At 57.6% G+C, this 21,521-nt stretch overlaps 9 protein-coding genes across 9 annotated transcripts; 5 read left to right on the top strand and 4 right to left on the bottom strand.

The window, feature by feature from the left end:
* Positions 1–535: 535 nt before the first annotated feature.
* Positions 536–3,085, top strand: SLS55_006193 (uncharacterized protein; the record flags this gene model as incomplete). Its single annotated transcript, XM_066777626.1, has 5 exons — positions 536–566; positions 619–1,015; positions 1,177–1,744; positions 1,797–1,914; positions 1,965–3,085. 5 exons carry the CDS (start codon positions 536–538, stop codon positions 3,083–3,085), a joined length of 2,235 nt encoding a protein of 744 aa, XP_066631721.1.
* A 790-nt stretch (positions 3,086–3,875) lies between these two features.
* ATP2_2 (atp2, beta subunit of the F1 sector of mitochondrial F1F0 ATP synthase) lies at positions 3,876–5,867 on the bottom strand (the record flags this gene model as incomplete). The annotated part of the gene is made up of 8 exons (XM_066777625.1): positions 3,876–3,955; positions 4,011–4,622; positions 4,675–4,912; positions 4,965–5,281; positions 5,346–5,388; positions 5,452–5,537; positions 5,625–5,791; positions 5,857–5,867. 8 exons carry the CDS (start codon positions 5,865–5,867, stop codon positions 3,876–3,878), a joined length of 1,554 nt encoding a protein of 517 aa, XP_066631720.1.
* Positions 5,868–6,346: 479 nt separating this feature from the next.
* On the bottom strand, positions 6,347–8,808 carry ATP2_1 (atp2, beta subunit of the F1 sector of mitochondrial F1F0 ATP synthase; the record flags this gene model as incomplete). Its single annotated transcript, XM_066777624.1, has 8 exons — positions 6,347–6,373; positions 6,427–7,057; positions 7,107–7,442; positions 7,490–8,184; positions 8,237–8,349; positions 8,402–8,501; positions 8,561–8,685; positions 8,736–8,808. The coding sequence occupies 8 exons, from the start codon at positions 8,806–8,808 to the stop codon at positions 6,347–6,349; spliced, it is 2,100 nt and encodes a 699-aa protein (XP_066631719.1).
* Positions 8,809–9,573: 765 nt separating this feature from the next.
* MCX1 (ATP-binding protein) lies at positions 9,574–11,415 on the top strand (the record flags this gene model as incomplete). Its single annotated transcript, XM_066777623.1, has 1 exon — positions 9,574–11,415. The coding sequence occupies one exon, from the start codon at positions 9,574–9,576 to the stop codon at positions 11,413–11,415; it is 1,842 nt and encodes a 613-aa protein (XP_066631718.1).
* Positions 11,416–13,928: 2,513 nt separating this feature from the next.
* On the bottom strand, positions 13,929–14,468 carry SLS55_006189 (uncharacterized protein; the record flags this gene model as incomplete). The annotated part of the gene is made up of 2 exons (XM_066777622.1): positions 13,929–14,200; positions 14,252–14,468. The coding sequence occupies 2 exons, from the start codon at positions 14,466–14,468 to the stop codon at positions 13,929–13,931; spliced, it is 489 nt and encodes a 162-aa protein (XP_066631717.1).
* Positions 14,469–14,732: 264 nt separating this feature from the next.
* On the top strand, positions 14,733–15,389 carry SLS55_006188 (uncharacterized protein; the record flags this gene model as incomplete). The annotated part of the gene is made up of 1 exon (XM_066777621.1): positions 14,733–15,389. One exon carries the CDS (start codon positions 14,733–14,735, stop codon positions 15,387–15,389), a length of 657 nt encoding a protein of 218 aa, XP_066631716.1.
* A 307-nt stretch (positions 15,390–15,696) lies between these two features.
* On the top strand, positions 15,697–16,656 carry SLS55_006187 (uncharacterized protein; the record flags this gene model as incomplete). The annotated part of the gene is made up of 1 exon (XM_066777620.1): positions 15,697–16,656. One exon carries the CDS (start codon positions 15,697–15,699, stop codon positions 16,654–16,656), a length of 960 nt encoding a protein of 319 aa, XP_066631715.1.
* A 419-nt stretch (positions 16,657–17,075) lies between these two features.
* On the bottom strand, positions 17,076–18,326 carry SLS55_006186 (uncharacterized protein; the record flags this gene model as incomplete). The annotated part of the gene is made up of 4 exons (XM_066777619.1): positions 17,076–17,234; positions 17,311–17,393; positions 17,470–17,987; positions 18,100–18,326. 4 exons carry the CDS (start codon positions 18,324–18,326, stop codon positions 17,076–17,078), a joined length of 987 nt encoding a protein of 328 aa, XP_066631714.1.
* An 881-nt stretch (positions 18,327–19,207) lies between these two features.
* On the top strand, positions 19,208–21,446 carry SLS55_006185 (uncharacterized protein; the record flags this gene model as incomplete). Its single annotated transcript, XM_066777618.1, has 7 exons — positions 19,208–19,279; positions 19,336–19,347; positions 19,404–19,453; positions 19,524–19,830; positions 19,887–20,010; positions 20,065–20,649; positions 20,977–21,446. The coding sequence occupies 7 exons, from the start codon at positions 19,208–19,210 to the stop codon at positions 21,444–21,446; spliced, it is 1,620 nt and encodes a 539-aa protein (XP_066631713.1).
* Positions 21,447–21,521: the final 75 nt, after the last annotated feature.

The raw sequence follows: 21,521 nt of genomic DNA, 5'->3' as shown, positions 1-21,521 counted from the left end.
CTGACAGCGCGGCAGCGGCAGCGGCGGCGGCGGAGTCGGGAGCGGAGGCGCTAGGCGCTAGGCGCGGCGCAGTGGTGGCCTACTGTGAGTCTGTGACGGCTCCCGGCTTGTGTTGCGTCGCGTCCAGCACATAATATGACCAATATCCTCAGTATTGGCTGGCGGCGCGGGCCCAGGCTGCTCGAGCGCGTGTAACGTGGGACTCGTCATCGCTTCTGCAAGCGGAGAGCGATATGCACCGTGACTGCTGCGCGCTGCCAGCGGCAAGCAACTCTGTCCGATGACTAACAACCCGGTGTGCCAGTGCGCTGCCTGGGGCACCCGCGCTACGCCCAGAACGGCACTGCCCAAGCTGCGCGTCCAGCGTCGTCCAGGCCGCCGACCAACGCGCGCCAGATCTCCGCGAAGCCGCACGCGCTCCGCTCCGAGCGGCAATAATGCCTGCCCTCCCGCATGGTGCCCTCCATCCCGCGCCCCTGCCGCTGCGCGAACGCCTGTGCTGACCGTGACGGTGACCCCAGATCGCAACCCTACCATGCGCGCCACCATCGAAGCCCTGCGCACTGGTCAGCTCCCACGTGTGCTTCTAGAAAACACTGCCGCTGACGTCGCCTCCAGCTTCCACCATCCCCGCCAAGCAGCGCACGGAAAAGGTCAACGCGCTCGTCGATGCCGTGTGCAGTCATGCGTACCAGCAGGGCCTCAGCCGCGACCATCTGGCGAGCATTGTCGCCCTCGTCACGCGCCGCAACCACCTTGACCAGACAAGCGCGACCAATCTGATCAAGAACCTGTACCCTGCCGGAAGAGTGCCGTCCGACGTCGTTATTACTATTGTTGGCGCCCTCGGCCACGGCCAAGCCAAACCCTCGGCCGCCACCCAGGCCGCTTTGCTGAAGTGGGCCATTGCTGTGGTCGATGCGCTCGAGGATGCAACCATCCTGTCCAAGCTCTATGGCGTTCTGTTCAACTTGCTGGATACGATGAGTCTCCGGTCAGGCCCTCCATTGATTGTGTAGGGTCCCAGCTTCTCACTGTCGTGCAGAACTCCACTTTGCCATCTGCTGTCCCTGGTCACGCGTCGCAAGCATGTCCGCCCATTCCGCATCCAGCAATTGTAAGCTGCACAGCCACACCTCGTCCCGTCTGCGACCCTTTTCTGACCCGGCCGTGTAGGCTGGACATGGTCCGCACGAGTGGCCAGGATCCCGCTTTGGTCGGCTTGCTTCGGGTCTACAAGGACTACTACCCGGAAATCATCGTGGGCAACGCTGCGTCAGGTCGCACTTCGTTTGCGACTTCGGCCCAAGACGAGTGGCGACAAAGACTCCAAATCATCCAAGAGGCCAATGCCAGCAGCAATGAACAACCTCATACTCAGCAGCATGGCTTTAGGGTTATCCGACACGGAGCAAAACGAACAAAGGCCTCAATCTTGCCTGAAGTACACACTTCCTACGCAAATGAGAAGTCTGTCACGCTCGAGGAAATCAACAGCGCCGACGGCCTTGTTAAGCATCTTGAGCGGATCGAGCTGCCAAACCAACTGTTGGCATCGTTCAAAGACCCCCTCCTGCAGAAGTATCTCATACTTAAGCCCTCTGATGTGGCTGCACGTAGGCTAGAGCTGTGGTTGGAGAGTTATCTCCGAGAGGCCTTGGAGGCCATTGCCAGTGGCACGAAGAACCCGGATCATTTTGACGAGTTGCTTGATGGCATGTTGAACTACACAACAGCTACTAAGGTCTGTAGTTGCTATGTGATTGGGTTTAGTTTTGAAATGCTGATAAAGCTAGGTTCTCCTTCCCACTGGTCAAGACTTTCTCAAGTCGTATCTCCCATTTTGGGACGGCCGGACATATTCGGGGTCCATCCTTGGCCTACTGGCTTATGTCCCCATGCAAGGATTCCATGGTACAGATGCATTAGCTTCGCTCCTAAACTACGAATTAACATTCCTTCAGAATTCAAAACTTCCTACCTGAGTCCTGCCGAAGCAGCAATAGTCGCAAGTGGCACAACCGATGCCTACGACCGCCTTCTCGCGTTCTACACAGCTCTTGTACAGAACTGGAACCATGCTGCCAATACCAGTAGACCAGATCCTCGAGACGCCGCCGAGGATCTTGTCGCGTCTTCCAACTTCGCTGCCTTGACCACCCACATCTCCAACACCATCCTGTCCTTGTTAAGCTCACAGCAATATACCCCTCTGTCGACGGCAACCGCCATCCTCACCTACTACACAACCCTATCCACTCTTTCGTCTGGCCTCACCCCACTCACCATCCCCTCCGCGCCCACCCTTTACAACCTCCTTTTCCACCCCTCACTCGCCACCATCTCCCACCTCTGCGCCCTCCTCGCCACCTACAAACGCGCCTTCGAAACCGACCTCCAGGACCACGCCGCGGCGGCCTCGGCGAACCTGCCCCGCGCCGTCACCAACGCCTTCAACGGTTACCTCATGGACGTCGCCAACCTGCTCTGGCGGTCGCGCGCTCTCACGTCCACCGACCCCAACGCAATGGGCTGCCTGTGCGCGCCCGCCGTCGCCGCCGCCCTCCACGCCTACGTCTCCACCCTCCCACCAGTGCTGATCCCAGCAACAGCGACGACGACAACCCCAGCCCCCGGCACCGGCCCCGACTACACCCTCCCCTCCCTCTTCGGCCTCCCCCACAACGCCCTCACCGCGCCCCTCGCCCTCGCTGCCTTCCGCGACCTGGAAGACGCGCACCACAGCAAGAACAACAACAGCGGAAACGCCGCCGCCCCCAGACATCCCCCTGGCCCCGTCACCCAACGCACCCTCCACCGCCTCGCGCGTGCCGGCAACAACGGCAATAACGGCAACGGTGGCGGCAACGGTGGCGGCGGCGGCATCGAGCTCAGCTGGAAGGCCTACCGCGTCCGCGTGCTCGAGTGGCTGGCCGAGCGCGGCGTGCGCGGGCTGCGCGACTTCATGTTCGTCACCATGAAGGACCTGATGAAGGAGGCTTCTGCTTCTGCTTCGGGTCCTGCTACTTCAGCTGGTGGCGGTGGTGGCGGCGGCCGTGGCGGCGGTGCGGCTGGGACGACGTGAGACAACGTAGGCAGCATGTGAGGGAGCAGCAGCGAGAGAGGGAAAAGGAAAGGAAAAAAGAATTTTTGCTAGGAAGAAAAAATTGGGATTGCTTTGGAATTGAGCAAGATTTCGAGACTCTCGGTGGTTGTAAACACGCCAAAAGGCGGGAGAAAAAAAAAAAAAAAGAGAAAAGGAGATCTGTCAAACGCAATCGGGGCCTTGGTGGTGTGGTTGTTGTTGTGAGTAGTATGTGTGTTGACTACTACTCTCGGGCGGACGGACGGACGGTCGGTCGGACGGCGGAGATCACGTGCGGCCCTGTCCATGATATTTAAAAATTCCCCGTCATCTGATATCTTGGGGGAATATCGCGGGGGAGGAGCTCTGGTGGGGAAGCTGATGTATAAGGTGCCAACGTGATCATTATGGAAGTCTTCGATATCCGGGTTTTTGCTCACCCGAGCTGTGAAGTTAATACGTCATCTCTGCAGTAGAGCTCGGCCACGTCACATCCGCAACTTGCGCAATCCACTCAAGACACCAGGAAATGATTTCAGATGGTGCGAGGATCTTCAGCTTTAGGATTACACGCCAAGATGGCACAGGAGAAGACGCCAGATGTCCTCCGCTCATCCCCCTTTCTGTACAAAAAATTCAAAAATGCATTTCGTGGGAAAAACTGGCCCGTGTCTTTTTCTAAACATGAGCTGAGGAAGTCCCCCCATCCTTTCATCCGGCGCTTATCTCCATGTGTGGCAGAAATTGTCGGTTGTTCCCCTTCTCCCGTAGCTCAATTTACTTGCGCTTTCTAGGACTTCTCGAGGTCGGCAAGAATCTTCTCACCCTTGGCGCGGGCAGACTCGAGGTCACCAACCATGTAGAAGGCACCTTAACGTCAAGTTAGCAATTTGCGAAGAAGATTGGGGAAATCATGATAACTTACCCTCGGGAAGGTCGTCACCAGCACCCTCGAGAATAGCCTTGAAGGACCTGATGGTGTCCTTCAGGTCGACCAGCTTACCCTCGATACCAGTGAAGACCTGGGCAACGGTGAAAGGCTGCGACAGGAAACGCTGGATCTTACGGGCACGCTCGACGGTAAGCTTGTCAGCTTCCGACAGCTCGTCCATACCCAGAATGGCAATGATATCCTGGAGCGACTTGTACTCCTGGAGGATCTGCTGGACGCGGGAAGCGGTGTCGTAGTGCTCCTGACCGATGACACGGGGGTCAAGGATACGGGACTTGGAGTCGAGAGGGTCGACGGCGGGGTAGATACCCAACTCGGAGATACCACGGGACAAGACAGTGGTGGCGTCCAAATGGGCGAAGGTGGTGGCGGGGGCAGGGTCAGTCAAATCGTCAGCAGGGACGTAGACGGCCTGGACGGAAGTAATGGAACCCTTCTGGGTGGTGGTGATACGCTCCTGCATGACACCCATGTCGACGGCGAGAGTGGGCTGGTAACCGACGGCAGACGGGATACGACCAAGAAGGGCAGACACCTCGGAACCGGCCTGAGTGAAACGGAAAATGTTGTCAATGAAGAGAAGCACTGTTTCCCCATTAGCTTCGCTCCGGCATCCGCATTCGACTGCAATTCTTACCGTCCTGGCCCTCCTCATCACGGAAGTACTCAGCAATGGTAAGACCGGTAAGGGCGACACGGGCACGGGCACCCGGGGGCTCGTTCATCTGACCGAACACCAGGGCGACCTTGGACTCGCCGTCAAGCTGAATGACACCGGTCTCCTGCATTTCGTGGTACAGATCGTTACCCTCACGAGTACGCTCACCGACACCAGTGAAGACGGAGAAACCACCGTGGGCCTTGGCGATGTTGTTCTGTTGCGTCGTCAGCGAAGACTCGCGGAATTGGAGCCACGGGTATCCTCACAATCAGCTCCTGAATGAAGACAGTCTTGCCGACACCGGCACCACCGAAGAGACCAATCTTTCCACCACGAGCGTAGGGAGCGAGCAGGTCGACGACCTTGATACCAGTGATGAGAATCTCAGCAGAGGTGGACTGGTCGACGAACTCCGGGGGGTCGGCGTGGATGGGAGCGAACTTGGTGGCCTTGACGGGACCGCGCTCGTCGACGGGGTCACCAGTAACGTTGACAATACGGCCCAGGGTGCCGTGACCGACGGGAATCATGATGGGCGCGCCGGTGTCCAGAGCCTCAGCACCACGGACGAGACCCTCCGTACCTGTTTCCATCATCAGCGGCGTGCCCTAATGCGCGCTGGGCGCGTGGTGGCAAAGTATACTAACCGTCCATGGCAATGCAGCGGACGACATTCTCACCCAAGTGTTGCTGCAGACAGTTTAGCTGGTGTTCTTCGGCGCTCCGGAGCTCGGCTCAGATTGGGCGGCTTACCGCGACCTCGAGGACCAGCTTCTGGCCACCGTTCTGGGTGGTCAGGGCATTGAGAATGGCGGGGAGCTTCTCGCCCTCGAACTTGACTGCGTTCCGGAGTCAGCGATGATGGAATTGATGTCGGTGCTGTCGCGGCCGCGGGTCGACGGCGGACAGAAAAGTTTTTCGCATACCGTCGACGACGGCACCGATGACCTGGTGGATCTTGCCGCCCTGGGCAGCATCGGAGCTGGCGAAGCGAGCAGACAGCGCCGGAGCGAAGTTCTTCTTGATGGGCTGGAAGGCGGCGCGAAGCGCAGGCCTGCGGAAGGCGGAGGCCCTCAGCGACCGGTTGATGCCGCTGCAATTCCATCATGTCAGCGTCGGCACGGCGCCAATGGCATCGGAAATCGGCGTCGGGCGTACCTCTTGAGCATTCTGCAAGATGTCGGAGGGCAGGGTAGATGGGGGAGTGGAGAGGTGGATGGGAGAGAGGAAGCTCGTCTGGGAGACGGTCGAGGTGCAACTTCACTGCGAGCGAGATTCTCCGAGGCGGGCACAGGCCACGACCGGCAGGTCCAGTGACCACGCCTTCCGAACGCCGGACCCCAACAACCTCCCGAACCAAGTCGCCTTAACGCGCTCGCGACCCGGCCCGCAGAGCGCCTTAACGCTGCGCTTGGCAGCACTTGCGTGCGTTCTGCTCAGCCGCGCATTGCGACACCTTCTTCAATCATTCACCTCAATCACTGCACTGCACTGTACTGGAATACCTGCCGCCACTCCGATCACGTGCGCTACGCGCGCAGCTGCATGTCATTCTGGCTATGGTACACACTCCCCTGCCTACCCCTCACAAGCAATGCGACAGCCGGCCATTCACATCACCCCATCTCCACCCGTCCGATTCTAGTCTTTACAAAGTCTCCTCGAGCGCCAAGACCTGAGTTTGTTAGACAAGCTGCCGTACGGACCGCGCGGATGGACAAAACTTACGATTGCCGTCTTCGACGGAATGTACACTTGCAGGAAGTTCTTCCTGTCGTTCCAGGCAAATGGCGTCGTGAAGAAACGCGTGTCCTCGCTGACGTTACCGTGTCCTCCAAAGTCCTTCGAGTCAGTGTTGATCACGATCTTATATGTACCCTCCTGCTCCACGCCGACACGGTAGTCGGTGAAGCTGTTGCTTGGGTGGAAGTTGAAGATCCACAACAGGCCACCCCGCTCGAAAACAATCACCTTGTCGCCATCGTGCTTCAGGCTAATGTAGGCCTGAGGAGAGTGCAGCCAGCCGTACTTCTCCTCGGTCCATTGCATCTTGCTGTCGAACTCGTTCAAGAAGCGGTAGCGAAGAAGCTCGTCGTCCACAAGGTTGAACTGCCGACGCGCGTAATGGAAACTGTTACCGTTGCCCTCGCGCGGAAAGTCCAGCCATTCCGGATGGCCGAATTCGTTGCCCTCAAAGTTGAGGTACCCCTCGCCGCCGAGGCCGTGTGTGACAAGACGGATCATCTTGTGCAGAGACAAACCACGGTCAATGACTGGAGTAAGCTCCGTCAAGACTGACATGTTAGTGTACAGCTGAGCATCGCACAGCCACATCAGAATGGATTTGTCGCCGACAAGCCTGGGCAGATTAGCTTTGGTTCACCGTGGATGGGTCACAGGCAACTTACGCTTGATCGTGACTCTCGGCGTATGCGATCGTCTTCTCTCCGTGCCGACGGTTTGTCAGGGTCCAAGTCAGGGCGTTCATGTCCCAATCAATGTCCTGCTTCTCCTTGAGCCACTTGATGTACAGATCCGGAATGGCCATTGCCAGCCTGTAGTCGAAGCCGATGCCGCCGAGCGACAGGGCAACGCACAGACCAGGCATACCAGACACGTCCTCTGCAATCGTGATGGAAGTGGGATACAACCGGTGAAGCATCTCGTTGGCGATCATGAGGTACACGACGCCCTCCTCGTCCACACCGTCGCCAAAGTACTCGTGGTAGCCACCAGAGAAGCCACTAAAACGGTCAGCGAATATACATGTGTCATGTGGCTGGGTACTTACGTTCCAATTCCGTGGTGGGAATAGAGCATGCTCGTGACACCATCGAAACGGAAGCCGTCAAAGTTGTACTCTTCCATCCAGAAGCGAAGGTTACTCAGCAGGAACCTCAGAACTTCATGGCTACCATAGTTGAACAGCCTGCTGTCCCACAACTCATGACGGCCCTTTGCTCCCTCGTGGAAGTAGAGGTGGTCGCTTCCATCGAACATGTTCAAGCCATCCAAGACGTTCTTGGAAGCGTGACTGTGGACCACGTCCAACAGGACCGTGATTCCCATACCATGCGCTGTGTCGATCAGCTCTTTCAGGTCGTCAGGCGCCCCGTAACGACTGCTTGCAGCAAAGAAGCTGTTGATCTGGTATCCAAAGCTAGCATAGTATGCGTGCTCCATGATCGCCATCAATTGGATGGCATTGTAGCCCAAGTGCTTGATGCGCGGCAGAACATTTGTTGTGAATTCCTTGTATGTCGCGACCTTGGCCTCCGGCGAGGAGATTCCGACATGTGCTTCGTAGATGCGAAGGCTCTCTGGCTTCTTGGGCCTCTGGTTCTTGAAGACGTATTTCTGGTCCTTCGGAGGATTCCAGAATCGAGCATCGTAGACGGGAGACACTGAGAGGTCTTGGGTCACTCGAGTGATCCATGCGGGGACACGCTCTTGTCTTGCGTGGTCATTGGGAACCACGAAGGAGATCTGAAGGCTGTGTCAGCTTCTGACGTAGGACTGAAGGGCACGTCCAGCAGACCTTGATTTTCGAGTCATGGGCAATGGCTGGCTGGCCATCAATCGGCGGCACAGTGATCTCGAAGACTCCAAACTCGTTCTTCGTCATCTCATGGGAATCACGGTTCCAGCCGTCTGGCATTTTATCAGCCAATTGATATTAGCATGTTTCGGGTGATGGACATACTGAAATCGCCAATGAAGTAGGCGCGCAGCGCATTGGGCGCCCATTCCCGGTATGTGATGGAGTTGTCGTCATTCACGTGAATTCCGAATTTCTCGTAACCCTACAAATGAACAGCTTAGATGTGGACGCGAGGCAGGACGATGGGACTGGGAGGGGTACCCTTGAAAACTTCTCCAGACCGCCTTCGTGTTGATCAATGGCCTTAAGCCATTCTTGAGCCTTGCTGTAGCGTTTCTTGAGAGCGTCCTTGAAGGGCGAGAGCCACGGGTCGAGCGACACGATGCCTAGCAAGGTCAGCACACCGCAAGCATTGCGGGGAGGAGGCAGCGGGTACCGGTGCCGTCGCTGGGCAGATTGCCGGCAGAGTCACCCAAGACGGAGTTTTCGGAGGCGTTATTGGTATCCATGGTGGCAGACGATGGGATTAGATGCGCAGACGGGAGAGCTGGGGGGTGGCGGTCTTAAAAGGCGTTGGGAGGTGGGCGGCGGGACAGGGCAAACAGACAGCGCCTGGATGCGATAGCGAAGGCAGGCGTGTCGCGTCACGGTGCATGGCGAGTGGCAGACAATAAGGCTAGAGCTTAACAGTAAAACACAAGGGTGGGTGCGGGGCCCAGCGTGGCTCTCTCCACTCTCCACCCAGTCTTCCCCTCTGGAGCTGCAACATTTCGCAACGCGCCCATGGCGGGCGCAAACATCGCCTCAACGTCATACGCGAGACGCGACTAAGGCTGCATGCAGCTAGGCCCCCGCTTCAAGGGAGCTTGGACGCGCCCCAGCCCGCGGAGAGCCCGCTGCGGCCCCCGAGCTCCAGACGCACGCCGATGACGGACGCCGCCCTCAACACCGCTCTCCGCTGCGTATGCTCTCCTGAATCCCAAGCCCAAGCCTCCCAGCCTACCCGTTGCCCGTTGCCCGCTCGCTCTAGCGCCCGCCTGCTTGCGCCTCGCTCGCCCTAGAGCTCGCCGCCTCCCGCCCCCGCTTATCTCCGCCGCGACACCCCGCCAAGCTTGACTCAAGCGTCAGTCGCCAGCCGCGCTCTGCGATGAGCTAGAGACAACGCATCACGCGCGGAGACGCACCCCAATTTTCTGAGCAAGAAGAACCGGCCGCCTGCAGATCCAGTGCCGTCCGCCACCATATCCAAGATGATGCTCGCCTCCGGTTTCACCATGTCCATCTCGCCACAGGCGCGTTCGTCCTATCTCGCCCTGTATTCCATAAGTCGTGCCTTCACGACCTCCGCGGCACAGTGTTCATCCAGCCATTACAGCCGCTCAGACTTCTCTAGCCAGGGATTTACGGGCGTCTATGAGCCCGGTCAGCCAACCGGTGGCCCGCTGGGCGGTGCCAGCATCGTCGGCGCCCCTCGGGTAACCCCGAAGGCGCTCAAACACCACCTGGAGCAGTTTGTTGTTGGTCAGGAACGCGCCAAGAAGATTCTTAGCGTCGCTGTATACAACCACTACCAGCGCATACAGGAGCTCGAGCGGCTAGAGGAGGAGGAACAGGAACACCTGGCTCAGCAAGCACGGCGGGAGATGGTACATCGCCATCCTGTTGAAGGTACTCATCACAGAAGGCGTATCGCTTCTGGCGCCGTACTGACTCAGGACCTTTTAGATGAGTTCCCCGGACAGCAGCGGACGATCAATGTCTGGGACGCTGAAACTCAGCACCCGCCCGATCCCCCACCGCCGCCCCCGCGCGCATCCCCCGCTTTTGGCGCCGAGCCACTCGTCGACAACAGTCCCATGACCATTGAGAAGTCAAACATACTATTACTTGGGCCATCAGGTGTAGGAAAGACACTCATGGCGAAGACACTTGCCCGCGTGCTTGAGGTGCCCTTCAGCATGTCTGACTGCACCCCCTTCACCCAAGCCGGTTACATTGGCGAGGATGCGGAAGTCTGTGTGCAACGGCTACTCGCTGCGACAAATTACGACGTAGCCGCTGCCGAACGGGGCATAATAGTCTTGGACGAGATAGATAAAATTGCAACGGCAAAAGTCAGTCACGGCAAGGACGTTAGCGGAGAAGGCGTGCAGCAAGCATTATTGAAGATTATTGAAGGGACGACACTGCAAGTACAAGCTAAGTCGGAGCGTGGAGGCAACGGGGGAAAAGGGCCAAACAGCAACGCCTCAGGCTACACTTACACCCCTGGAGGCGGCCCTGGTGGACCAGGAGGTGGCGGGATGAACATGGGCCACCCTCCCTCGCCTAAGGGCGAAGTTTTTAATGTCCGTACTGACAACATCCTATTCATCTGCACGGGAGCATTCATTGGGCTGCATAAGGTAATCCTTGACCGGATATCTAAGGGTAGCATTGGATTTGGCGCGCCGGTTCGAGCATCCAACCCTGAACAATTACCCTCAGACACCAGACTCCAGGGTGACGAGGCTCTCTTCCGCAAGCATGTGCCTTTCTATACCCCGGAGTCGGCAACAGGAGGACCCTCGCAGGCTTCTCTTAACACGCTCGATCTCGTCGAACCGGCGGACCTCCAGAAATACGGCATGATCCCGGAGCTGGTCGGCCGCATCCCCATCTCGTGCGCGCTGTCGTCCCTCGACGAAGAAGCCCTCGTTCGGGTGCTGACGGAGCCGCGCAACTCGCTGGTCAAGCAGTACGAGCAGCTCTTCTCCCTCTCGGGCATCGAGCTCAAGTTCACGTCGCCGGCGCTCCGCGAGATCGCGAAGCAGGCGTCGAAGATGGAGACGGGCGCCCGCGGGCTCCGGACCGTCATGGAGCGCCTGCTGGGCGAGGCGCAGTACGAGTGCCCCGGCAGCACGACTAAGCACGTCCTCGTGACGCGCGAGGCGGCGCAGCGCAAGAAGCCGTTGACGTACGTCAGCCGCGGGCAGCAGCAGCGCTTCCAGGCCCTGTTGGACCAGGAGGAAGAGGAGTGGCAGAGGGAGATTAGCGGGAAGCTGGCCGAGGAGGAGCATCAGCAGAGGATCAACAGCTTTGAGCAGTACAGGAATGCGGAGGCGGGGTATGCTTAGATAGAACGAGGAATGCTTGGTGAGGGGGAGCTTTGATCTTGACGCGCTCATGCATTGTTTCTTCATATCGTTATGAGATGTTTGATAGGTTGGGAGAGGTATTCTCGAGTTGGGTTGCCATGTAGCGGTCGTTGCTGATGAATCAAGCTGTATATGTATTATACACGCGGAGAATATGCGAGACGTGACAGCATTGAAGAGGAGACCGTGTGATCTGGCAACATATGATGTTGGGACAAATGATGCGGTTCGGCGTGGAGTGGAGACGGCTGTGAAGGGTTCATGAGGCGGTCGTCCGGCGGCTAATAGAGTATCTCTGCGTGTTTTTCGCAGTCATCGCTCTGGACAATGGTAGCTTTCGATGGTCGGAGGCAGAAGGTAGCAAGAGTTGTACGAATGTCACCGAGATACTGCGCGGCGGGCTGGCGCGCACTCCCTCGAGGTGGCGAAGGGGATGTTGATGGTGTTGGGCTGCATCTGGGAAACACGGTCGCCAACATCGCGGACGTAGGTAACGGGGTGGTGGTTAAGCTCGCAAGAGGGTGGGTGGGTGGCAGTGATACGCAACCAGGTGCTTGCGCCGCTCAGAAGAGGATGCGCCGGAGGGTATGGCGGCGCCGGGGGGTGGGAGTCGGAGGTCAAGAAGGTTGAAGGGACAGAGCGGCATGACGACGGTTGAAAGTATGGTATCACTTGCGGATGCTTGTCGTAGAGGAGGGTGGATCGCAGGAGTGGCAGTTCGACGTGGTGGTCGCGGTGGACGGGTTGGATTCGAAGACGAGTGTACTTGAGTTTGACGACGTGGATGCGCAGCAGGAGTTTGGGGAGCGCATGGCCTGTTTCATATTTGCTGGTGGAGCGAGGGAGAGTGGAATTCTCATGCAGAGCGTGCATGAGGACGGTGGTGGGCGGCCAACACTTGAAAGTGAGGTCATGACCGGCTCGCAGGGCGGCAGCGTGGTCTGGGTGACGCGGGAATGAGCTGAAACAGATTGCAAAGAAAGTGTGCGCCTCTGCAAAGCGTGGTGTACGGCTGGTAGCCCGTAATAAGTCAGGTAGAGTGGCTGGGAAAAGAGCGGGTGGGTTATATATTCGTTCCGCGAAACCCATGCTATCAAAATCCACAGTGGTCGGACTGAGCTGAAGACGCGTTTGGACGCAAACACTAAGTCATCTGCGGAGGTCATTTGTGGTCGCCAGGCGTTGTCACTCCGGATGAGGCAGCTGCATACTGGGAGAAGGTTTTCAAGCATATGTCCAACGGTTGAAAAGACCGGGGGTCACCGGGTCGCTACGGCTAGATCAAAACGGTGTAAAGTGAGCTTTCCTTTTTGCCCTTCAGGGCTTCATTTTTGGCCCGATATAGCGAGGATTTGGAGGGCGAGCACAGTCGGGTAGCCTTTTGTTATGGGCTGGAGCCGGAGGGTTTCGAACTTCGAACCATGGCGGATGCCGCATCACGGACGCTTCAGGAAGTCGTATGGTGGGACTAACCCAGACCGACCTGTGTGGTGGTCACAGGATGTCCCTCACAGACACCTCCCGGGGAACACTTTTTCAGACAGTCCTTCAGAAAAAGCAACCTCCCAAAGCGAAACCAGCAACCCGTCGTTGCAGCTCACCAAAACCTTCTCACTACAGCAGACCCGACTCCAATGTCAGCGCGTCCATCGCATCTCAACATCGAGCCCACCTCTCCTGTTCCCACTACTCCGCTACCACAGCGAACCAACTCTTACCAAGCGGGCAGCATCGCAGTTCCTACTGTTTTCCGTCGCACAACCGCAACTGTACCATGGCAAGCTGGGATTCTAATAATCAATTGTACGGTTGACATTTGGTCAGAGCTACCTAGCCGATAGTATATTGTTTACTTCCTCCACGCGCCACCTTCACGTTACCCAGGACTGCTTCAGAGATAGCAATGGCACCGTCTTCCTGCACAGCGATCAGCTGTGCTTTCGGTCGGTCAAAATATACACATGGCCCTCTCAACAGGACGGCAGAAGAGCAGCTCACCCAATATAACCAACCGAACATTGAGTGATCTGCAGCAATCTATTCAAGAAAGGTAGCACACCACTTTGCATACCGGACGAGTCAATACATATCAGTTGCTCCAAGTATTGGTCTACCAAGACGTCTAATGCCCTGCGCGTATGGTCCAAAACAGCACATGACCGCTGTCACGCCAAAAAAAAAAAAAAAAAAAAAAAACACCATCAGACGACAGAGTGAGCCTCGCGCACAAAAAAAGTGATCCGCATCGGCCATTAATATTATTACAAAGATACCGTGGTCTAAAACGTTTCATCTTCTCCAAACTTCGTAATATCTTCACACCGCCGGATTGCGCCGGAACGCCGGAAAAGCCAGGCATCTCCCCAGCTCGACGGGGGAGAGGAAACCTAGGGAAGCCATTCCTTTCCCTTGGGACGGAAGTGTCTCCTCCCCTCACGCCCGTTGACCCATTGCCTCGAGGAGGGGTAGACGAAGCAAAGAGTGATTCGCGCTCACAGCTCCATGACGCCGGCGCCGTTGCCGGGCACGCCGGCGGCAGCACGGTCCTGTTGTACGGCGGCCACGCGGGCGGCGGCGGCCTTTGCGGTGGCCTTGACGGCCTCGACGGAGGTCTGGAGGATGGTGTGGACGGAGTCGTCGGGGGCGCCGGAGGTCTCGCCGGCGAGGTAGTAGGCGGCGCGGTTGACGAGGAAGGAGATGTGCTCGGGCAGGTAGAGCGAGGCGGCGATGACGATCATGCTGGCGAAGAGGAAGACGAAGGAGTCTGTGCATGTCAGCGGGAAAAGTCGGCGGAGATGGGGAGCGATGTGCGTACTGAAGATGAACTTCTCGGTTGGGGTGAGCATGTACAGCGAGAAGGTGACCTCGTACTGGTAGCGCTTGCGCTGCAGCCAGCGCAGGACGGCGGTCGGGTAGAGCATGAGGGCGAGGGCCAGGATGCTGGCGGAGGCGGCGAGGAAGGCGTAGGTGAGGGTGGAGGTGTAGTAGTAGACTTGTTGGCTGAGGGAGGTTGCGTCGGCGTAGTGCGACATGGGTAATCTCGATCAGCGGAGGCTTTGGTAATTGGCGGCCCTGCTGGCGGGTAGGGGCGGGCGAGAGTGCAATGGCCGGATCCGCGCGCGCGACGGTGATTATTATTGCGGAGGATGCTGGGGTGCGCAACCGGTGGTGCCTGCGGGCGGAAAAGGAGCGCGCGTTCCTGCGTGTTTCATTCAGGGTCTTTGCGTCCCACTGTGCCACCTCTGGCCACGCTCATCCAACGTCACGTTTCCGCCCATCCGTATCCGCACCTCGACATGGCGCTCCGCTGCATGCGGCTCTTGCTCACCCCGCCAGCACGGCCCGCACTTTATCGGGAACTCCGCGCGCCTCTGGCCTCGCGTCCATTCACCGTCGCTGCAGCGCTCCACGGCCCAAAACCACTGCCACCTCGGCCCACCATTAACGAAGATGATATCACCGAGTCCTTTCTCAAAGGCAGTGGCCCAGGCGGCCAGAAGATTGTTTGCATGCCCCCAAGCCCGTTTCTCCAGGTGCGCACTAATTGTGCTGTCCAGAATAAAACTTCGTCGGCTGTTCAGCTGAAGCATCTTCCCACCGGCATCGTCATCAAGTACCAAGGCACGCGGTCTCGGACCCAGAACCGCAAGACTGCCCGCAGGATGCTGGCGGAGCGGCTTGAGGAGATGGAGAAGGGCGACGAGAGCAGGACGCAGATCAAGCGTGCTGCCCAGGCCAAGAAAAAGGCCAGCAAAGCGAAAAAGTCAAAGAGAAAGTACAAAGCTCTCGAAGAAGCCAAGAAAGCCGCAGCTGGCGGTGATGCGGCAGACATTCCAGCAGACGACGCTCACGGCGAGGAAGACGAAGAATGGGAAGAGTTTGACGACGAAAGCATCGACCAAAAGGATGAACCCCCCACCAATCGACCGGAGAGCAGGCCGCGTGACCCTTGACATCCGCTCTGTTGCAATATCGAGACACCGGTGTATCGGTAACGTGGGCGGTGTTGGTCTTCCCTGAGTATTCATTGTTAATGGTGCAGCTGAAGCTGTTACCTACGTGACTCTGATATAAGAGTCGCCTGTTGGGCTCGTCCATCTCACGGTTCCAACCATGAACAACAACACCGGCTCACGCCCTGTCTCGAAACACCACCGGAAATCAAGGGCCTCTATCGATGCGCTTTTTTCTGCTCGTGCACACCTGGATCAGTGCTGTATCCGCCCGCTTCTGTCCCCTTGACCGCTGCAGTATCTGACAATGACTACGAGGGCTTCAGTTTGGGCCTTGAGCGAACGAACTCGAGCATTCAGGCAGAAGACTCCTTGGCCTGAAGACTGGGCCAAATTCGTTGCTGATAAGTTCTGTCCTTTGTCCGTCTTTTACCGCGTGATCCAGCTGGTTGCGGATGAATGTTCTGGTCAAATAACTGCAGACGAAGCTGCAAGGAGCCTGTCTTCATTGGTTCTGGAACAGGGGGATTGCTTGGTTGATGTCCATGAAGCAACCATCACCTACATCATACGCGCAGCGGTGGAGGTGAGCGATATCGGTTCCGCCGAGCGGCTCGCCGCGTTGATAGCATGCCTCGCCCGCTTGCCCGTCGCAAAGAACAATAGCGACCGACCCCTCCGGTACTATGATGGCAGCAGAGACTGGAAAATTCAACCGGGCGATACGATCACCCTCAACGACGGCCGCCTGTGGGTCGACATTCCCAACTTCGGGATGCGAATGAGGGAAGCGTGGGATCTCGAGCAGCCCGAGTCGACTATGGGCCCCTATCCGTCGGTTGAAGAGACGCGCGAAGCTCGAGATCGGTGGACCGCTTTGAACGCATTCGCTGCTCATCTGGTCAAGTCGTACGGCAACGAGATTGAGAGGCTGCACCGCTTCCGCCTCTACGCATTATGGACCATAAGAGATGCGCTGGAGTATGGTTTCAAATCTCGATATGGAAAGACTTTCTGGCTCCACATCCCGGCTGCGGCGAAGTGGGTCGAAATACTTGGTTCGGAGATGCGCTACTGGGTCGACGATTATGACAACGCACCAAAGGCCGGCGGTGGAACTGTGTGGGATGCGGATGAGCGCGGCTACGGGTTTTCGGCTGAGCGGTGGGCATTTTGGAGGGAGCAATTCCGCCGCTTTTCCACTCACAAGAGGCTTAATAAGGAGACGCAGCGCATAGCTGCGGAGGCCGCGGAGCGAATGGAATGAGTGAAACCCACCATACAACGCCGTGCCTCGGCTTTTCTGAAGGGTTGCCGACTATACGTGCCTTATGCAAGGCCTGGGCACGATGTACCGAAATAGAATTGGCAATCTATTCACAGCACTTATGACTCAACGGATTGCGGAAGATTGCCCTTCTCGTGTCTCTAGAGACACCACCTCTCCATGCCAGGATATCTGATGCATATAAATGTAGATCACAACCACGATGAAGCTTACAGGTATAGACTTCAACCGCCCATGTGAGAAAGGAAGACGCTTTCGGAACCGTGCATAAGCATCGCCCGAGTGACCTGTGCGGACGAGTGGTCTGATACAGAAGCACGGTGAGTCGAAGTGCAATCAATGGACAGGATCATGTGTGTCTGACTAATTTGGAGATACATACCCGTAGCCGTATTCGATCATGAATCGTAAGGCAGCACTCCAGCGAGCCGGAGCAACGTGTCGTTTATCTTTGGCTCCTCGAAAGGCCTCTCTCGGTCGAAATCGTCCAGCTTGCCACAGCGCATCCTTTCCGTCGAATAGCTGCTGACGAAGATGTTGTCGTGAGGCCAATGGGTCTGGTAGAGATGAAATCAGCCTTCTTCCCCAAACAGCACTCCCGCGAACCAAACGCCACTGCACAAGCACACTTACCGTCCCAAGCCTTTTCTCGAAGAATTCCTTCTTCTTCTCCAACGTCTCCGCCTTGGCAAACTTGGCCGGCGCGTAGCACGCATCTACCGATAACGTCAGCAAGTTCTTCGACTCTTCCTCCCACAAAACAAAGATCAGTTTCGCCCGACAAAAACTCACACACAAGCGCCCTCGTCTCCTCCCCCTCGGGCACGACATTCCAATGCACCGTCCGGCTATCCCACACAATCAGGTCCCCGGGCTCCGCGCACACCTTGACCTGCTCGCACCCGCGATCCTTGAACCACGCCACCTGGCCCTCCTCCTCGCTGAACCCGAACCAGTCGGTCGACCCCCACGTCTCCTGCTCCGTCTCGTGGCACGAAAAGTACTCCTCCACCAGCCGGTGCGACCCTTTCAGGACGACCAACCCGCCGTCGCGCGGGCCGTTGGGCGCGAAGTTGATGATGCCCTGCGCGCACTGCAGCCCGGTCCGGTGCGGCGACTGGTCGACGTGCGGCCACGCCGCCCACGGCTCGCGCGCCGACGTCGGCAGCGTGAAGTTGATGCCGTCGAAGGAGGCGATGAGGGCGGTCGTGTTCCACAGCTTCGCGAAGGCCGCGAGCACCCCGGGCTCCTGGCGCGCGCGCCAGACGAAGGATTCGTGTTGGACCGCGTAGTGGTAGTACATGCCGCCCCTGTGGGTTCAATGCGCGGGTGTGGGTTAGTGGGGGTGTAAGAGATGGGAGTGAGTGAGTGGGGCAGAAGGACGGTGATGATGTGAGGGAGAGGGGTCTGGGCGGCGCGTACTTCACGTTGGCGGGCAGGTGCTCCGGCGTCCAGGTGCTGCGGTCGGAGCGCTTGAAGCCGTAGGGGAACTTCTCGAGCCACGCGTACATGTCGTCGATGTACTCGGTGCAGCGGGAGGGCGGCACGGCGCCCTTCACGACGGCGAAGCCGTCGCGGAACATGTCGTCGCGCCAGTCGCCGTATTGGACATCGTCGGCCAACGTGGGCGCCTGGGTGGAGTGCGGCATCTTTGGGTTTATCGAGGTGTCGGGACGAGATGGGGTTTCGATGGAGGTGTATTTGCGATATTTGCAGTCGAGAGGCGGTTTTTTTTTTTCTTTTCTGACACACACCTCAGACCTGTGAGCTTTCTTATGAGTTCGACAGTCCGGTGTCGGAATTATGAGAAGACAGTGCCGGCTTGGGCGCCGCGTGAGCTCAATTGCGGAGTAACAGCCAGCGTACCTTGGATCCCCCACTTCTGCGGTCGTTATCATGACGAGCCAACGCTGCATGTGGAGATACGTCGGATATCTACAGATTAGTTTGCTGGGGAGTTACTCCTCATCGGATGCTCCGAAACCCTGGGGTTGAATGCCGGCAAAAGGACATGATGCCGCTTCAAGGCCTTGACTCGGTTGGTCACAGAAGTAGTCCAGTCAGAAGCGCCCTGGTTGATCTCTTTGCGGTAAGATCATCCTCCTCTCAACTGTGCACACTCCGCATAGATTAGTTCCTCGTAAATGCTGATTTTTAATAGGACGTCTCTGGAGACTTGACTCCACTCGGAAGCTCTATCAGTGATTTCGGACTAAAGCTTGCAGCAAAATACTGGTAAAGACATGGATATTCCCGCAATTTAAATCCGCCTGCCCATCCGGCGCTATACCAAGCGGACGCAGGTGCCATGCAGCGTCCTGATAAGGCCAATTGGCTACGGCCCCGATGCGGTGGCCGCTGTTCTCCCTTAAAGAGATGCGACGACTGTAGGACTCTACTTTGATTTCCCTTCGGAGACTTCCCTCGCCGCAACACGGGACACCCTGTTGATCTGAACTGAAGTGTTTGACTTCCCGAGACTATCTTGAGTAGCGCTTGGGAAAGAGGTAGTCTCTACCACCGAGTAGCCATGCATTTCGAGAAGCCCCTGCTCCTCAAGGAGCTCACTCCCAGGTTGATGCAAGTATACTTGCTTGTGTCTGTAAGTACAGCTTCGAGGACTTGTTTTTCGCGACGATACTGACGTTTTCTCGATAGCTGGGGGCCATGGTAGGTTTCCTTGGAATAGAGGACGAGGGAAGTTTAAATTAACGAAAAACTTTCAGAACTTTGGCGTGGACAACAACTACTGGTCCGCCGTCATTTCAATGGACAGGTAAGCGACGTCCGAGCATGACCGTATAACTCTTCTCCTGGGAGGGAACATATTATTGACTTTCACTCAGATTCTCCGCAGATCTGGGAACTCGCGTCGGTAGCAACACAACTAAATCCATACCATCCTCATGGCTCTCCATCGCTAGTGGCACTCCCATCGCCGGCTGGGTTATAGGTTGCGTGATTGCATCAGAAATCACGCGGCGCCTTGGCCGTCGACTGACTGTGGTTGTCATCTGCATTATTGCCATTGTCGGTATCATCATCCAGGCTGCCGTAAACAACTACTGGGCAATCATGGCCGGTCGCCTTGTGAATTCCGTATCAATGGGAATTGAGGCCAACTGCATTCCCATGTACATGTCAGAGCTTTCGGTACGTCAGTCCGCTCGGATGGTTGGAAGAATTCAAAAGTGTTGACTTCACGATAGCCGCCAGCTATCCGCGGAGCCATGGTGAACTTCTACCAATGGTGGCTCATGGTCGGCGGCCTCGTTGCCGCCGGCACAGTCTACGGCACCTCAACAATGGCCAGCGAATGGGCCTGGAAGACCGGTGTGTACATGCTCTCCCCATTTCCCACCTACCACATACATCTGACAACGGCAGTCATCGTCGTCCAAATCATCATCCCCGTCCTCCTCCTCTGCGGCATCTGGTTCGTCCCCGAATCACCGCGCTGGTTACTATCCCAACACCGCCGCGCCGACGCCCTCTCGGCGCTCACCTACATCCGCCACGGCAGCAGCGCCACACGGTCCGAGATCGAAACCGAGCTGTCCCTACTGGAAGAAGCATTGGCCGAGCAAGTCGCCGCGCACCGCGCCACCACCTGGCTCGACTGCGCGCGCGGCAGCAACGGGCGGCGCACCTTCATCGCCGTCGGCGTGCAGTGCCTGCAGCAGAGCCAGGGCAGCGCCTTCCTCAACACCTACCTCGTCATCTTCCTGCAGCAGCTGGGCATCCCCAACGTGCTCAAGGTCAACGTCGCGTACATGTGCGCCAACCTGGCGGGCGCGACGCTGGCCTTCTACCTGACGGACAAGATCGGCCGCCGTTACATGCTGATGGGCGCGAGCGCCTTCATGTGCGTCCTGCTGTGGGTCGTGTCCGGGCTGGCGACGTGGTATCCCGGCGGCGTGTCCGGCGGCGCTGTGGCGCAGGGGTGCATTGCGGCCATCATGCTCCACGTGGGTGTTATCTCCCTCCCTTCTTTTCCCTCCCCCCACGTTGGTGACAAAAGGAACTTCCTACCCGCATCTGCCTCATAAAAAAAAAATCTCTCACTGGATGGGTAGTTTGAATACAAGATCCAGACGTAAATATGTGCAAACGTACATTTACGTCCGGATCTTGTATTAAACTACCTACCCCATATAGAATTGCTCTATAAGGCAGATCCGGGTGGACAGTTTCTTTTGTGACCCGCCGTGCCCCCTGTCTTTCATCCAAGTGGCTCTTCTCTCCTTGAACAGTTCAGTCCACTGACACACACATACCCACAGTCTGTCTTCTCCACAGGCGCGTGGGGCTCGGTCAACTGGACCATCACGTCCGAAGTGTCGACGGCGCAGCTGCGCGAGCGCACCATCGCCATCGCAACAACATCATCCTTCTGCTGCAACCTGCTGATCACGTACGTCAACCCGTTCGTGCAGGACGCCCCCGGCGACCTCGGCCCGCGCGTCGGCATGGTCTACGCCTCCATCTCGGCCGCCGCCATCGCCTTCGTCTACCTCGTCGTGCCCGAGATGCGCGGCCGCTCGCTCGAGGAGCTCGACGACTTGTTCCACGCCCGTGTGCCCGCGTGGCGCAGCAGGGCGTTCAGGGGGGCCGGCATCGGCGCGAGGGTGACGGCGGTGCAGAATAAGAACTCGGAGGGCGTAGGGAGGGTCGTGGTAGTTGGGGTGGACGTTGGCGGGGATGGGAGGGAGAGTTCGGAGGTGGTGGCGGTCGAGGAGAGTCCGAAGGGAGAGAAGGCGAAGGTTTAGTATGGTATCCATGGCCGGCAGGGGGTTCTTCTGAGCACTACACGAAAATGGACGTTGAGTGGAAAGTCTGCATCG

Source organism: Diplodia seriata, assembly GCF_021436955.1.
Source record: "Diplodia seriata strain FDS-637 chromosome Unknown scaffold_6, whole genome shotgun sequence".
Classification (NCBI taxonomy): Eukaryota; Fungi; Ascomycota; class Dothideomycetes; order Botryosphaeriales; family Botryosphaeriaceae; genus Diplodia; species Diplodia seriata.
This window is presented reverse-complemented; position numbering and strand designations above follow the sequence as displayed.